This window comes from Penicillium antarcticum, assembly GCF_028974205.1.
Source record: "Penicillium antarcticum strain IBT 31339 chromosome Unknown utg000004l_segment0_segment0, whole genome shotgun sequence".
Classification (NCBI taxonomy): domain Eukaryota; kingdom Fungi; phylum Ascomycota; class Eurotiomycetes; order Eurotiales; family Aspergillaceae; genus Penicillium; species Penicillium antarcticum.
Window position 1 is genome coordinate 1,481,020 of NW_026695302.1, and position 16,254 is coordinate 1,497,273.

The 16,254-nt window shown below is 51.5% G+C and overlaps 7 protein-coding genes across 7 annotated transcripts; 4 read left to right on the plus strand and 3 right to left on the minus strand.

Annotated features, from left to right (window-relative positions):
• Positions 1-502: 502 nt before the first annotated feature.
• On the plus strand, positions 503-759 carry N7508_004545 (uncharacterized protein; the record flags this gene model as incomplete). Its single annotated transcript, XM_058462611.1, is given in 2 exon segments — positions 503-665; positions 683-759. The coding sequence occupies 2 exon segments, from the start codon at positions 503-505 to the stop codon at positions 757-759; spliced, it is 240 nt and encodes a 79-aa protein (XP_058321236.1).
• Positions 760-1,122: 363 nt separating this feature from the next.
• Positions 1,123-3,984, minus strand: N7508_004546 (uncharacterized protein; the record flags this gene model as incomplete). Its single annotated transcript, XM_058462612.1, has 4 exons — positions 1,123-2,213; positions 2,263-3,702; positions 3,767-3,847; positions 3,939-3,984. The coding sequence occupies 4 exons, from the start codon at positions 3,982-3,984 to the stop codon at positions 1,123-1,125; spliced, it is 2,658 nt and encodes an 885-aa protein (XP_058321237.1).
• Positions 3,985-4,369: 385 nt separating this feature from the next.
• On the minus strand, positions 4,370-6,387 carry N7508_004547 (putative MFS transporter; the record flags this gene model as incomplete). Its single annotated transcript, XM_058462613.1, has 7 exons — positions 4,370-4,440; positions 4,496-4,663; positions 4,710-5,118; positions 5,181-5,636; positions 5,694-6,083; positions 6,151-6,287; positions 6,345-6,387. The coding sequence occupies 7 exons, from the start codon at positions 6,385-6,387 to the stop codon at positions 4,370-4,372; spliced, it is 1,674 nt and encodes a 557-aa protein (XP_058321238.1).
• Positions 6,388-7,495: 1,108 nt separating this feature from the next.
• On the plus strand, positions 7,496-8,169 carry N7508_004548 (CFEM domain-containing protein; the record flags this gene model as incomplete). The annotated part of the gene is made up of 3 exons (XM_058462614.1): positions 7,496-7,576; positions 7,633-7,762; positions 7,829-8,169. The coding sequence occupies 3 exons, from the start codon at positions 7,496-7,498 to the stop codon at positions 8,167-8,169; spliced, it is 552 nt and encodes a 183-aa protein (XP_058321239.1).
• Positions 8,170-8,409: 240 nt separating this feature from the next.
• N7508_004549 (uncharacterized protein) lies at positions 8,410-9,179 on the minus strand (the record flags this gene model as incomplete). The annotated part of the gene is made up of 3 exons (XM_058462615.1): positions 8,410-8,481; positions 8,534-8,956; positions 9,042-9,179. The coding sequence occupies 3 exons, from the start codon at positions 9,177-9,179 to the stop codon at positions 8,410-8,412; spliced, it is 633 nt and encodes a 210-aa protein (XP_058321240.1).
• Positions 9,180-9,393: 214 nt separating this feature from the next.
• On the plus strand, positions 9,394-10,812 carry cdc43 (protein geranylgeranyltransferase type I subunit CDC43; the record flags this gene model as incomplete). Its single annotated transcript, XM_058462616.1, has 5 exons — positions 9,394-9,984; positions 10,040-10,085; positions 10,135-10,478; positions 10,530-10,638; positions 10,682-10,812. 5 exons carry the CDS (start codon positions 9,394-9,396, stop codon positions 10,810-10,812), a joined length of 1,221 nt encoding a protein of 406 aa, XP_058321241.1.
• Positions 10,813-11,319: 507 nt separating this feature from the next.
• Positions 11,320-14,244, plus strand: N7508_004551 (non-specific serine/threonine protein kinase; the record flags this gene model as incomplete). Its single annotated transcript, XM_058462617.1, has 5 exons — positions 11,320-11,370; positions 11,458-11,486; positions 11,547-11,664; positions 11,714-11,861; positions 11,924-14,244. 5 exons carry the CDS (start codon positions 11,320-11,322, stop codon positions 14,242-14,244), a joined length of 2,667 nt encoding a protein of 888 aa, XP_058321242.1.
• Between the last annotated feature and the right edge of the window lie 2,010 nt (positions 14,245-16,254).

Genomic DNA, 16,254 nt, shown 5'->3' on the forward strand with positions numbered 1-16,254 from the left:
TCCACAGTGACGAAATAGCCAGCGCTTACTGACTCACCACGGAAAAGGATGTTGCTGAAGCAGTTCAGATGCTAGCTTTGAATACATCATTGACTGGACATAACATGGTTATTGACGCGGGATTTTCTGCCTGAGTGCTTTGGTTTGGAACTCAATCTGTCCATGCTGGGCTTGATGGGAATCTGATCTGAGTGACCGTTCAGCTGTGGGGGAATGTTGAGCCCTCTGCTTTTCATGTCAGGTTAACGTGGGATTTGGCAGAGAGGCTACTTCTTATAGAGAATACTTTACACGCCATGTGAATTGCCCAATCGAAACACCAGAATATCTCAATTTTCGAAATGCCGTGTGAAGTCTCCATGCATCACGGTATTTTGTAGTACCTGAATACTTTATGAAGCGTTTTGGTCTTTCATACAAGCAAATCAAAATATCCTAGGCCTTTACGTGGCATTTGGTATCTGAGGTCGTGGAGGAGCCAAAAGATCTCCTTCCAGCAGCGATGCACATCGCATGTGGAATTACCTACACCAATGGTGCTGTGATGCGAGCATTAACGCAGTTGATTAACCTCGGCTATGGAATTTCCTATTCCGAGGCAAGGGAGCTGGAGCTTAACATCGACACTAAATCCTTTGAGGATCTTCGTAGTTCTAGGGAAGCAAGTACGTCCAGAGATCAGCACGCTTTAACCAACAGGTTTCCGAACTTGATCACCCTATGGGTATGAAAGGTGGAATGGCAGATGACGATAAATAGTCTGCTTACTTGCATAGGACTGCAGTTACAGTTCCCCAGCTCTCTATTCCTCGTCTTGCGCAACACACGCATATCCAGGATACCAAAGCTGTGGACTAGTTTACCATGAAGATTGTTAGTATAGTAATGCCATTTCGTGTACGTACAAAGTCCAAAATATCCAGAGAAAGTACCAAAGAAAGTAATACACATCACTGATATATACTCAAGATGTAAACCACAAAGCCAAGCATAACTCCGCATAACTCCGGCCCTCCTCCTTAGTATCAGCCTCAATTTCCAAAAATAAGCGCCGCTTTTAATTAACCCAAAAAAACCTCCAAATTGAATTACATCATGGAACATAGACATCATACATAAGAATCACAGATCCTCAGAAAACCTCGACTCCCGGGCAACACTGCCAGTCTCACCGATTGGAGGCGGAGCAGGGAGACCCTGTTCAGCAGCACTATTACGCAGATTCTGGAGATCAGTACCAGCAGTATCCTTAGACTTTGCCGAGGGAACCTCAGAGCCACGACGGGAATCCCCAGGACCATTCGTCATGGGCTCATCAGAGCCACGCGAAACAGACTTGAGGAAAGTCCTGCGAAGACGGCTTGGCTTCTTGCCATTGCCATTCTGCTGGGTGATGGATTCCGGGGAAGAGTCTTGCGTTCTGCTCTTGGCCATGTCGTAATCATTACTGTAGTAGCTGGAAGACCGATTGTGGACTGGGACGGAGTCCGACCCAGCCATAGGATGCGAGCTGAGAGCCGCTCCGCGAGTCTCGTCTCGGCCGGTCAAAGCCGCTCCGCCTTGAAACGCAGGTTCGCTGTCCGTGTTGAAGTCTGGCCCGGGCTGATGGGGATAGACAGGGACCGGCCCGCTGGAACGGCGGACGAGACGATCACGGAACCAAGTCTTGAGCTTGGAGTCAGCGCGGGGGCTCGAGACAGGACGCTCGAAGTGGTGGATCATAGTTGAACCCGAAGTACTAGCGGCAGCATCTCGCGGCTCAGTTTGGAGTGGTGCGGATTGACGCCTGGGCACCGCAGGTGGGACATCAGTTCCGGTGGTCCTATCAGCCTCTGCTGCTGAGGCTACTGACATCGAGGGGGCAGTTGCGGCTAGAGTACCTGTAGCAGCCGCCACCTCGGGCTCATTGGTGGCCTCTTCGGGCTCTTTAGTGCCCACCTCAGGCTCAGTAGCAGCCACCTCGGACTCACTGGCAACCACCCGAGCTTCACTAGACGCCTCCTCGGGAATAGTCCTTATAGAGGCATCGATATCGGCGGTCCCACTGGGTGTCGGCTCCACCACACCCACAGTGTCCTGAGCCACAGGCGAGACAGGCTGGGCCTGTGCGGTTTCGGATTCTTCTACACGAGCTCGCTTGCCCTTCTTCCTCCAGAGAAAGAATTTAGGGATCGAAACTTTGCCCTCAGACTTGTTTTCACGCTTGTTTGTACCTACTCAGGGGTCAGAAGATGTCCGTACAGTGAAGACAGGGGAACTAACCTTTCTCCTGCTTTTCCAACTCGCGGAGCTCAGCTTCGCGTTGGCGTTCAACAGCCGCATGTCTTTGCTTCTCCTCAGCATCGAGTCGGGCCTCTAACTCCTCGGCCCTGCGCTGCTCGGCATTATCGGTGATCTCATCGAGCGCGGGCTGGAGGCGAGTACGAGCAACAGCTTCGACATCGGCCATGTCCATGTACCGTTGACCGCCGATGTTGACGCGTTCGCCTTCGGCGGCAGCTACTTCGGATGCCTCTGCCTCCTGTCTAACCCGCTCCTGGGCGACCTCATCCCAGCTCCTCTGCACAGAAGGTGGAGCTCGGCCAGTTTTGGCATAGTACCTCGTCTCCATGTCCTGGAGAGTTGCGTCCACGTTGCGGCGAGCAGCTTGCATGAGCAGTTCACGATCCTTTGTTCTGCGCGTATCTACTTGGTCCATCTTGGTCCGCAAGCTGGACATCTGGTTGCGGATATGTCTCGACTGCTCTGCATCAATCTGAGAGGCATCTGCATCGCTCGAAGTTCTCTTACGGCGAGTAGTCAGGCGCGAACGTGGCGGCTGAGGAGCGGTGCCGTAGTACTCTAGATACTCGGCGTTCTCATCATGCATGAGCGCGAGCTTCTCAGCAGCTCGCTTTTGTGCTGCATCTTGCAAAGCAATTGCGCTTCGGAGGGCAGACCTATCCGTGCTAGAGACAGTCTTGCGATAGCCTAACTGACTCTGGCCTTTCTGGGCTGCTAGGACAGCGGGATCCACTCCCCCGGTCTCTTCCTTGGTCTCTTCCTTGGTCCCGTTGACTTTGTACATGTCTTTCGCCATTGAGATCGACGCAGCGCGAAGAGAGTTCTTGTAATTTTGCTCCTCGATCTCAGCCTGAACAGGAGGGTTCGAGGTATACAGCTTTGCGTTGGTATTAGCGATATGAGAGATCCGGCTCACTTCATTGGCATTATCCAAATGACCAAGGGGGACGTCGCTTCCCATACGAACATGGCGCGACGCGCCGGCAGCCGAACGAGACAGCGGAACCTCGGAAGGACCTGGCTCACAGGGTGCCGAGTCGGCTCTCTGACACGACTGGGTATACGCCCCTGTCGCAGCCTGGAGAGCCTTTTCCTGAGGATCCCCACCAACGGCAGTGTAGTATCGGTCGCGGTGCTGGTCAACGGAGATGCCACGCTTGTGAGTGGGTTTCTGAGCAGGGGCAGTTCGCTGTTCACCACGGACGGCGAGCAGCGCAGCGCCCAAGCCCGCAGCGCTGTGCCCAGTAGGAGCCTGAGGTGGCTGCGGAGGAGTGTAATCCTTCACGCTATACGCGGCTTTCTCGGCAGCCGGCTGTCGAGCAGGGGGTTGCCATACTTCCACTGGTTTGCGATTCGCATGCGCAAGGGCAGAGGCGGCCGATGCGTGGCTGAGGTTGGGGGTTCCACCAGCTCGTGGGTCTACAAAGCGCATCGTTTGTCAGCTTGCGATACATCTTATCTGGTTTCAAGGGGTGATGCTCACTAAAGTAGGTGTTCGGCGCGGTCGGGGCGCGCATGGACGCCTTGCGTTCGGGATGGGTCACATAGAGGGCAGCTGTTGCGGCTGATTTTAGTTAGCGATCAGTGCTCAGCAGAGATAGAGACATGCAGAGATTTTCAGGATTTGCAGGATGTGCAGTCGATCATGTTCTTACCGTCATCTGCTAGCCGAGAAGACCGAGCAGGCATCGCGGTTGCCATAGTGGTAGACCTTTGCAGGATGAAGAGAAAGGGAGAAGCCTGGATAGAAGAAAAGCCATTGAACTATGGATGGGATTTGAAGACCGAAAGCTTCTTCTCGTGACGTATGTAAAGATCGGGTTAGCCATTGCATCATCATCATGAAATTGAGTCGATGGCGCTAGTGATCGACTAGTGTTTAGTGGGGTCCACTTCAGCCCTTCCCTTTCCGCTTTCAACATTGGTGACGTGGGGACTTCGGACTCCCGGGATTCACGAACCCTGATCTACACATTTCCACGTTCCTGATCTGATCGGAAGATATCGTATTATACTGATTACATTCTATTTGGCATCTCAATGCGGAGTAAGTCAACAGCTCACTAAAAGGTACCCTATTGGTCTCCTATCGCAGGTGCAACATCTCCAGGATGTCATGACGCGCAAAGAACGAGCGGTTCCATTTCCCAAAGATATCTACAGGAGAGAAAAGTTAGTTCAGTGGAGACAGATGATCGGATGACAGACTCACACATGGGGATACTCAACAGGCAGATCCCCACTTGGATACTACCGATGATCACCATAGTGTGTTTGATGCCCCCGTGGGCAAACCATTTGTAGGCGTAAAATGTTAGGACGAAGCTGAACAGATTCTTGAAGACCAGCATGCAGGTGAAGGCCTCGATGGCCATTTCCCCTATAGTCAATCAGTATAGATACTCGGTAGGGGGAGATCGACATACGGTGGGCATCGATAATATAAAGCGACGCAGCAACTGCGCCCATGACCATGCCAATGATCAGGAAAGCGAAAAACACGTCCGGGAGTATATACCCATAGTGCATGACATCGTTGGCTGTCCATCCGAAACCGTATATCCCGATGCCACAGAAAATGAGCTGGGGGAGCACTAGCAGGATACGGAACTCCGGTTCATATTTGCCATGGTTCAGGCGGATCATCAACTTGTTCATGGAATCACTGAGTAAACCAGATAGCACAAGGCCCACAATTGCACCGATGAACGCGCCTGTGTAAAGGTACCCGGTTTTGTCTTCATCGAACCACATTGGCGGGCCGAGGAACACAATCGCTAGAACGACACCTACAAAGACCGCCCAACCAATCACGACGCCTTGGATCAGGCAAGCCTGTTATCAGTCAGTGTCCGCTCGCATGAACATGAACATGAACATGGACTGGGCACACTTACCCAGAAGATCCCTGGATGGAAGAACAGCGGGAACGGACGAAGTAGCAATTTGAAGAAGCTCTCGTCTGTCTTTCGGCCATTGAACAATCGAAGGGATTTGACAAACGAGTCTTTCTCAGGAATTGGAGCAGGAACCTCTGTCCTCGATGTTCCCAGTGCATTCCTGTCTTCCGGTCTGAGTTCCTTGGTCTCATCATTCGACGCTCCGCTGATTGAGGTAGACTCGCCGTGGCCATCCTGATACTTGAAGTCCGTGTTCAGATAATCAGGACGTCGGAAAGCAGTCTCCGGCACGAAAAAAAACATCAATGGAAATGAAGCTCCAAGGAAGATGGCGACAAAATAGAAAGACCATTGCCATCCCATGGTCTTGGTGATCTTTCCTACCACAACAGGAGTCAAGAAGGCAGCTCCAAAGAGAGCGACATTGGACACAGCCATGCGCTTGCCTCGTTCCTAGATTCGGATCAGTTTCGTCCTGTACCAACACCTACAGAACACAGAAAGACTTACATGAACAAAGTATAAATCTCCCACGCAGGCATTAACCAATGCTTCAAACGGCGCCAATGCAACACCCTGGAAGATCCGTGACCACAGAAGACTGCTATGATTCCTCCCACTCGCACCAGCCCAGATACAGCTCACAGTCATCAAGACATGCCCAATCAGAAATAGATGGCGTTTACCCCAGACTCGCGCCGTGGGAACAATCAAGATGCCCGCCACTCCAACGCCACACAAGTGATATCCGGTCAACAGAGCAGCAGCTGTAAAGGTGATATTCTCGTAGTCGGCAATTGTGACGGTATTTGCAGCTAGAATGGAGCTGAGAGTTGTGCAGAGGACAGTCACGAATGATAGGATGGAGAGGATGAGGTCGCGTCGCCATAGCGGCCAGTTCTGCTCTGTTGTTAGCCGGGGTCTGTTGCCTAGGATATCACATTGTGATAGAGCGCTTGGTGCCTACCAATGGATCATTGGGATCATCACTTGGCTGGGGGACGAGGATGACTGGCTGCTTGCCCGACCAGTCGCATTTGAGGCCTGCAGTGCCTGGTGCTAGATCGCTCGCATTGCTGTTTTGTTCGTAGATATCGGAGGTACCTGTGCACGGTAAGCATCATACTCGACCTAGGCTTGGAACGGCTGTGGGATACAAACCTGGAACGTGGGCCGCCTTGGTATCCAGTACTCCAAGACCCATTCTCGCAAACTAGCGACTCTGCGCTAGCAAAGACAAGCCAGAAAGACAAGATAAGTAGTCCAAGAGGGGAAGTGGAGGAGTTCCGAGGGGAACTAGACCTACAAGCTTCAATAGGACAGACCAATAGGGGCAAGTGCAATGGAGGGACAAGGCGACTTGCTTTCTCCGACTGAGTTTCCAGTTCCCAGTTCGCTGGTGTCATTTGTATTGGTTCGGCTGAATGTAATGGAGCTATGCAGGTTTTAGCCCGACAGATCTACCTCGCCGTGCTACGTGCAGGTACAAGGGGTCTTTTTCATACATTATGGACCCATTTTGAACTATGAATTGAGGCACTTGTAACTGAGTAGTAGAGAGGCTAAAAAAAAAGAGAAGGCAAAAGGCAAAATATCTCGCAGAAACAGTATACCAGGAGGGTTCTGTGTACAAACTTGCCCCCTCTGTTGAAGTTCCAATGATCTGTTTCTTTACAGGCTTTCACTCTATTCCATTTCCGTTTCAGGCGCGGGGAAAGGCGATCCACTGGAAATTGGGATTCAGCTGAGATCTGCAATTTGGGACCTGTGGGCCGAGGCATCACATTCGGCTTGATTACAGGTTTCCTCCTCTTTTCGGTCTATATGGATATATTATCCTGGAAAAAGAACCACTTTACACATGAACAAAGACTTACTGGCCGGAGTATGCAGTGCACCAGCAACCCGATTTTGTAGGGAATAGGGGAGTAGAGAAGACCAGGGACTGTGATCCACTGTGGAGCGAACCCTACAGTAGCGCTGAGTGGCTTGTATGGCCAGGTATCGAGGCAACAGTGGCCGGGGTAGAGGGACGTGGGAACAGCAGGCTCTGACTATAAGTGGATGTTAAACAAAGCTATCTCGTATACACACTAATGCCACAAAGGTCACATCCAAAGCCCACGACAACGGCAAACACCTGCATACCTGCATATGGAAATACAATGACTTTCAGTTACACAATAGATGTATCCATTGGATCTACAGTACCTACAGTAAAGTAAAGTACAGCCCCTGGGGTCAAACCCCCAAGCTCAGTTTTAAAGCGGGGAGAGCTTGACTTCTGCTTTGCATCTCTCACCTATTCAACCATGAAGTTCAACATCATTGCCCTGGCAGCTTTGCTGACCACTGCCGCTGCTCAAGGTCTAGGTGACCTGCCTGACTGCTCGGTATGTACCAATTATAGAAGCAATGAGCGGTCTGCTAACTTGTTTCCTCTCTTCAGAAAGACTGTGCTACTGGTGCCATTCCCCAAAGTTGTGGCATTGACTTTAAGTGTATCTGTGAGGCCAAGTCCTTCCTGAACGATGTTTCCTGCTGTGTAGCAGACAAGTGCTCCAAGGCAGACCAGGAGAGTCAGTGTTTCCAATCGCAATGAAGACCCGAAGGAACAAACCCCGCTAACCTGCTTAACATCACAGCCACCCTCAAGGTCGCCAAGTCGATCTGTGCCCGTGGCGGTGTGACCAACCTTCCCACCGAGGTAACCTGCTCCAGCAGCAGCTCGACCTCCAGCTCCAGCTCGACCTCTACCGGAGCCAAGTCTGGCACTGAGGCGACGGCCTCGACCTCGACTGGTTCGACCTCTGCGTCGGCCTCCGATGCTTCTACCACCAGCGCTTCCAGCACTAGCTCCGATAGCTTGTCTGCATCCTCTGCATCCGCTGCCGCTACCAGCACTGGCGCTGCCATGCCTGCTCGCAAGGATTCTTCTCTTGTGGCTGCTGCAGGTGCCGCTGCCGCTTTTGCAATCCTCATCTAAGAGAACAATGATGAGTCATGTCGAATGAATGTGCTCTATTATTAGCGGTATCCAAATATTTGATGATGAAATGGGACAACAATGGCTGGTCTCTTAAGTATGACACGATGAATTGTATCTTTAATCCACAATACTGCCACAATTAACCAAGTTACGCGGTTTTCGTGATTCTCAAACGAAAAAAACAGGTTTGATTTTATAATACACTGGTAAAAAAGGACATTGATATTCGAAGAGGACTCAGAGGTCGCGAGTGTCCTCCAACAGCTTGGTCAAACGTTCCTGGCGCTCCTCGCGGAGAGTAGTAAATATCTGTAGAGGCCATCAGCGGCTGAATCAAATATACCATACCAATTTTACTCACCCAGAACCAGAACATCATCTCCACAAACGCAAAGGTGAAAACCACACGGTTCTTCAGACAGTCCAGGCCAGCCATAGCCGCAGCGGAGGTATAGGAAGATGCCAGTAATTCACTTCGACCGGTATAAATGAATAGCGCGAGACCCGCGTACACGAAGAACCGGCACGCAGCAACACCGATCCAGACACTCCAGTAGACAGTCAAGGATTTGGTGATATACTCGGGCAGGTTCTGAAGGACCTGCAGGTCCTCAGCCGGGAGGTTGCCATTGCGCAGGGGACGGATATATGGCAGGGCTTCGTCGAGCGCTTCATGGAAGGGAAGGTTGGACAAGAGGACGAGGTCGATGAGGGCTTCGACGAAGAGGAGCACGGCGCAGAAGGTGAAGGGGGATTGTTGCGGGCTTGACAGAGATGGGAAGTCCTGGGATAGCAAGATTAGTACATTCATTCAATCCAATTGAGCTCCAGTCCAGTCCAGAGCTGGAGAGCTAGGATGTGGTGCATACAATTTTCAAGGCTTCTCCCATCATAAAAACAAAGTCGGAGTCGGTGATCAGCCCTGGGCTTTTGACCAGGTAGCCGGCAACCACGACCAGGAGGATGCCATGCACCTGGATAAGAGTTTTAGACGAGACGAAGACCATGTTGGGCGTGCAATGGCGGAAGGAGCTGGGAAGGGACAGATAGATGTCGGAGACTTGGAGTTGGTCCGAGTGTTTGTTCCCAAGGCATGTGGGGAAAAAAGCATCACTTCCCCCACCACAGCTTAACGATTTGATCTGAATTACGATTGATGCCTCACTAACCGGAGCTAGAAGAGGCCTTGTTTCAACAGAGCTTAAACTACAACCCTCGGCAATGGCCGATCCACTCTTCAACACGGAGCGCCATGTCAAATACTACCTCCGATGCCTAAAGACCTTCCTGCCCTCCGCTTACACCTCCAATGACTCCAATCGCATGCTCCTCGGCTACCTGACCCTCTCAGGATTGGACGTACTCGGCGTCCTGTACACCAAAACCACACCGGAAGAGCGACAAGGATACATCGACTGGCTCTACCACTGCCAAGTGTCAACAGGCGGATTCCGCGGATTCCCAGGCACTGATTTCGGACCAGAGAAGCGAAACAATGACAATGAAGCTTGGGACCCGGCAAACGTCCCCGCGACATTCTTCGCGCTGGTCAACTTGCTCATTCTCGGGGATGACCTGTCCCGTGTCAAGCGGCGGGAGTGTCTCGAGTGGCTTCCCAAGGTGCAGCGCGCCGATGGAAGCTTTGGAGAGCTTGTTGGTCCTGATGGGGGTGTAGGGGGAGCTCGTGATTTGAGATATTGCTGCTGCGCGACTGGTGTGCGGTATATCTTACGCGGACGAAATGGGGCTGGGCTTGAGGGTGTACCGGATATTGATGTGCAAGGGTTGGTCTCTTTTATTGAGGCGTGTCAGGTAATTGGAAATCCTCTGAGTTTGTTTGATGAAGTGACTCATGCATGTGGACTAGACGTACGACGGTGGCATGGCCGAGTCTCCTTTCTGCGAATCGCATAGTTCGTGTCTCCCCTCTGCTACGGTCGACCCTCCTAACTGAAAACTTAGGTGGACATACATATTGCGCAATTAGCTCGTTGGACTTCTTAAGTCGCACATCCCCTGATCTGAAATCCGTACCGCTACTATCGGCCGGGTCAGACAAGTTTGAGTCTTTGATTACATGGTTAGCCTCGAGGCAGACGGCCCGACTTGAAGAAGATGATTATGAAGATGACACTGGGAATGAGGCACCCAAGGCCTCTGAGGCAGGATCTCTCAATGAAAGAGTTCACGGGCTTCCCAACGTTGAAACACTCGAGGCAGACACAATATCATGTGCCGGCTTCAACGGTCGATGCAATAAAGTTGCCGACACCTGTTATTCATTCTGGAACGGAGCGACACTGGTAGTATGTTATCTGTGGACTCCCAGTCTCAACCATTTACTGACACCGCATCAGATGCTGGACCATTATTCTGTGATTGACGATGTTCGCAACCGTCGATACTTGCTCGAAAAGACCCAGCATCTTGTTGGTGGATTTGGAAAGGCGCCCGGGGATCCTCCAGGTAAGGCCAATCGACCTAAATAAAGACCTCGCTGACCACACAGATCTTCTTCACTCATACTTTGGCATGGTTTCCCTGGCTTTCCAGGGCGAAGCAGGGCTCAACCCCGTCGATCCCACGATGGGCGCCAGTAAACGTGCTGTGCATCATCTTGAATCGCTGCCTTGGCAATAGAAGTATATCATACCTTATGACGTTGGTTTCAGCCATTCATTAACTGGCCCATGTCAGCGGATATGGGCCAATAGGTGCAGCCGCCCAAATTAATCGGGCGTCGGTGTACATGTACAGCTACACCAGTAAGGGATCTGTGAACAGAGAGTCAATCCGTATGTTGGATGATCTTCCCTGATTTTAGTTGTTTTTAGTTGATTTTAGCGAGAGAAAAGTTGGGAAAAAAAAGATGGGGTCGGGAGTCGGGTTAGGATTAGGGGGATGGAATGATATAACCGACACTAATTACGGAGTACATACAATTGCAAGACTAAAAAAAGGAGACGTTCGAGTCCCCACACGGTCCACGTTCCCGTTGACGTCTTGGAAACTTTGTATTGAATTCTTAACTCTTCCTTTCCAGCCACCCCTTACCCACACCACCTCCCGTGTTTGAATGGCGCCCGGCCCTGCCACTTTCACCCCTACTCTTACGCAGAGACTTCCGCGATTGACAGGCAATCACACATGCCGCCCCGAACGAGAGCGGGGGTTCAAAGCCAGAAACAAAAGGAAAAGGTGAGCATGCAGGAGCTCCGCAGCTCCGGTGCGGAGCGGAGCGTTGCGCGGAGTTCAACGTTGGCTAACTGGGGATCTCGACTACAGCTTGCGAGCTCCTACAATGAACTTCTCGAGTAAGCGGTGACCTCGATCCAGGGTTTGATGGGATTTGCGCTAACACGATACGTCTACAGGGAGTTCTCGTCCAAGGATCTCCGGAGTGTAGGCAACTATACGCTGGGAAGGCTCATTGGAAAGGGATCCTTTGGCAAGGTCTACCTCGCGTCACACAAGCTCACCAATGGCTCCAAGGTGTGTTTTGGTAGATCAAAATCCCCGGACAGTGCTGATCAGTCGATAGGTCGTGCTCAAGTCCTCCAGCAAGGAGGACACGAACCTCGTGCGCGAGATCCATCACCATCGCCAATTCCTCCATCCCCATATTGCGCGGCTATACGAAGTGGTGGTGACCGAGAGTCTGGTCTGGCTAGTGTTGGAATATTGTCCTGGTAGGTCGCGTGCTTGACGGAAGGATCCCAGGAAAGGACCATACTGACAGGGGACTGTCTAGGTGACGAACTTTATAATTACCTCCTTCGCCACGGCCCGTTACCGGTAGAGAAAGTGAAGCGGATCTTCACACAATTGGTGGGAGCCGTAGCGTATGTCCACAGCAAGTCCTGTGTTCATCGTGACCTCAAGTTGGAGAATATCCTTTTGGACAAGCAGGAAAATGTGAAGCTGTGCGATTTCGGATTTACGCGCGAATACGAAGGAAAGGCCAGCTATTTGCAGACCTTTTGTGGGACGATATGCTACAGTGCACCAGAGATGCTGAAGGGGGAGAAATATGCCGGGGAGAAGGTGGATGTTTGGAGTTTGGGAATCATCCTCTATGCGCTGCTTGCTGGCGAGCTGCCATACGATGACGACGACGACCAGGTCACAAAAAGGCGGATTTTGGCAGAGGAGCCCACGTACAATGACAAGTTTCCAGATGATGCCAAGGCATTGATCAACCTGCTGCTGTCGAAAAGGCCATTGATCCGGCCAAGTCTAGATGAGATTCTGGCGCATCCTTTTCTCTCTGAACATGCCCCTGAACAGCTTGCTATATTGAAGATCCCACGGCCTTCGCCATTCACCACGCCGTTAGAGAAAACTACCTTGCAGCGGATGAAGAGTGCCGGCGTCAACATCGACGAAGTTATTGAGAATGTTCTAGCTCAGCGCTGTGACCCATTGGCTGGATGGTGGGCGTTGCTGATTGAAAAAGAGCAGCGGAAAGAGCAAAAGAGAGAACGCAAGCGTCGCGAGCGAGAGGTTGACGCTAAGAATCTGCGTCGTCTTAGCGCTGCTAGCAGTCGTTTGGAAAAGCGGTCATCGGCTTTGATGGAAGTCAAAGAGGAAGGTCAGGCAAACTTGGGATTGCATGAACGTGGAAGACGCGACAGACGAAGCTTACCATCGCAACTGGCAGTTCCGGAACTTCCTGCGCTTCCTGAACCGCTACCGGTGTTCCCACCGGAGGCGACGACACCACCGTTGCCCGTTGATAAAGATTCCATTCGATCCCACGGTTCATCACGACGCCGCCCAGTTCCTCCGCCCAAAGACCGACGTCGATCCCGGCCCAGCATGCTGCATGTTAGTGCATCGCAACCTGAGCTAACACAGCACCATGGTATCTTCCGACGTCGTACTAGTCGCCGCCATCAGTACCCGATACTCAGCCAGCTGGCCTCTCTTAAGCACTGGTTTGTGGAATCCGCAAAACGAGCACGGTCTCCCCATGCTAAATCAGGCAACTCTCGCAAATTGTTCTCTGAAAAGTCGAGTCCGGCCAAGAGTCAGGACACCGGGAAAAAGCCGGCGACTTTGTCGTCTCCGGCAAGTGAAATTCCCGGGGAAGAAGTGGTGACACCAACCCAGATCAAGCGAATCTCCGGTGCCAGCAGTCTCGCTCCTAGCAGTGCTTCATACCGCCAAAACCGACACTCCTACCCTCGTCAACCGCGTCCATTGAACACCGGTCACTCAAGTCATCGCAACTCTCTTTCACCTTCCCCCATCACCCCACGCGGTTCCTATCGGCGTTCATCGGCCGGACTACGAGGACGCAAATCCACGTCGTCCTCGGTTTCCTCAATCCGCAGCATTCACCACACTCGCGCCCACTCTAAGGCATCATCCATCTCCTCTAATAGCGTGGATACTATATCAACACCAACTGCCAGAGCCTCAAAATCACCCCACTCATCCATCAAGGTCCTGCCTACCACACCAGGTGCTTCTGCTCGTTTCCCTAGCAACATTCGGTTGGTAAGAGGACCGGGTGGAGCACCTCGAGAACTGGCTGATCACGATCAAATGCCTTCGGCGTTCAATGAGGTGGCACCATCACCATTATTGTACTCGCCTTCATCCAGCCTGGTGTTTGCGCGACGCAAGCGATCCGCGTTCAAGGGTCCCATGATCCACACAAGTAATTTGATGGGAGGCGGTGGAATGGCCAGCTCACCTGTTCCCGGCCAGCCAGTCAACACCAGCGAGTCTAGTATCCCGGCAGGCCGACCTGTGGCACGCAAGAGCCAAATCATCGAAGAAGAGGAAGACATGGACGGAATCGAAGAAGACGTCGAAGAAGAAGAAGATGGTGATGGGTTTGTCACTGATCCTGGCACGCCAGGTGACCCCGTCAACCCATATGACCAGCTCACCGACACCACCCCGAGAGGCTCAATTGACCAGGAGGCTGGATCTCCCTCGGGTGAAAAAACGCCTCTTGCCCCTACGCCGGGTCTTGAAAATAGCCCCCTTCGGCCTCCTCGTTCTTCTTCTCTGCGTTCGCCAACCGACGTTGCAGAGGACAAGATCGGGACAGCCGAGTGATGTGTTCTCGGCCCGACAGATCTCTCTGACAGTTGCTTTGCTTTGCATTAGATGCGAGCGTTCTCGCGTTCACACGATATCTCCTTTCTATGTTCGGTTAGACGATAGATCTTTTATACCCCCACTTACACAGCGTTTCCTGCGTTTCATTTCCTTGACTTGACCATCGATGCTCCATTGGAAACGATCCAATGAAATGTCCTGCCCTCTCTTGTTCATTTTCCTTGCTGTCCCCCATCTCACGAAGCGCTTGTCCCTTGGGATTTCTTATAATCCTCACGACTCGACATTCGCTTCTTACCATGCTCTTTGATCATACATCACTCCTATTCATCCATAGACTATTGCTTGTTGTGATCGCTTGATCAGTTATATCATCGCCAGATACTGCATAATGAAATTACATATATACTGGATCATGTCCGGCAACTCTTGGCGGTCCCCTTCCGTTCTAGTGCTCACCCCCTCGCCGGTTTTGCTCCCCGGCACACCCCTGATCGACCTGAGCCGGTCAGTGATCATTATGTAATCGAACTTATCCACTCACTGATCGTGACCTGAGCATCCGGTGTGCTTACTAAGCACGTTATTGGAGGAGCGACATGAGTCTGTCACCCAAGTAGTTACGGACACCACAATGTATCACGTGATTTCCGAATCAGGTAGCTCCCTCACCAGACATCATCCAGGATATACCAGAGTATAGTGGTTATACACACAGGATAATGTCAGCCCTGAGGAAACGGTGTCCTCGATCACCCCGGTGGATCACTGATCATGGGTGTGTAAAACGCCCTTTTACATGCCCCGCTTTGCTCCTAGGAACTTATCGCACTGCCTGTTTCGTTCCTAGGAGTTTATTAGTTTGTCGTCTGATTGGTTCCAGTAGGTACATCGAGGCTCTTGGTGGGATGCCCCCACACAGCCAGGGCAATATCCGCCATGGCGTCCTGCCCTGGGGTCATGTGACTACCATTCAGCTGGGGTATACCAGAGGGACCACTCGAACGGACAGTCCAGTATACCACACCTAGTACCTAACTGTAGACCACACCACGGAGGACTGTATATATAAGGACACTCATGAGTCCAAATGTATCTGGTTCTTCGCGATTATTTGCACATTGTTACTTGGATACCACCTTTGCAATCCATAGTTTGTCAAGGATTGTGGCCCGGGGGAAAAGCCACTAGAGCAAGTTTGACTTAGCGTTTGTCGTGATTTCTTTGTCTTATCAAATGATTTACGACACCCGGAAAGTTCCCGAAGGCTCAACCCTACATCTACAGATATATAAGCAAGGACACTTCAACAAGTCCTCGAGGGTGTTTGGTCTCTTCTTCAATCATCTCAATCATCTCAATTCAGATTGGTTCCCCTTGCTTCTCTAGCCCCATTAAATGCGTACAAGGCCAAACTCTGGTTCTATAACTTCACAATAGTTCACCCTTAAGACACCCTATCCTACAAGTAGGGGAGCTCACTCTGTGACTGACTGTAAGGGTAAAGGCTGTCCGGTAGAACGATGCTAGTTGATCAGGTAGAGAATCTGATAAACAAGGGGTAGCGTAACGGAAGCGACAGTGGTGAGTAAATCTATCATGTATTGATAACACAAAACTCAATCTTGAAGAGATTTAGACAGAGTGCCTGGCGGAGGAGCCCTAAATTCTTAAGTCCCAGTTGCAGCCTGATCGCCGCCCAATGTCCTCAAACCGTAGCCATGCAGAAGTCCACGCTAAGAAGGCGGGGAAAAGGGTCTGAGACGGTCATGAAAATGCAGGGGTTCCATCATAATCAAAGGGATCCCCTAGCTCTGGTCATGGGACAGGGCGTCCTCTATACTTTCCTTCACACACAGTCTGAGTTAGTCAACCCGCCGCCCTAAGCTGCCCACCGAGCGACCCTAAGCTGCTTGCTGAGCGGCCCTGAGTTACTCAAACGTCAATGCAGAGATGAGTCTATCTATAGTTCAAACTAAATGGAATCGGTGGGAGAAGCCAGTGGGA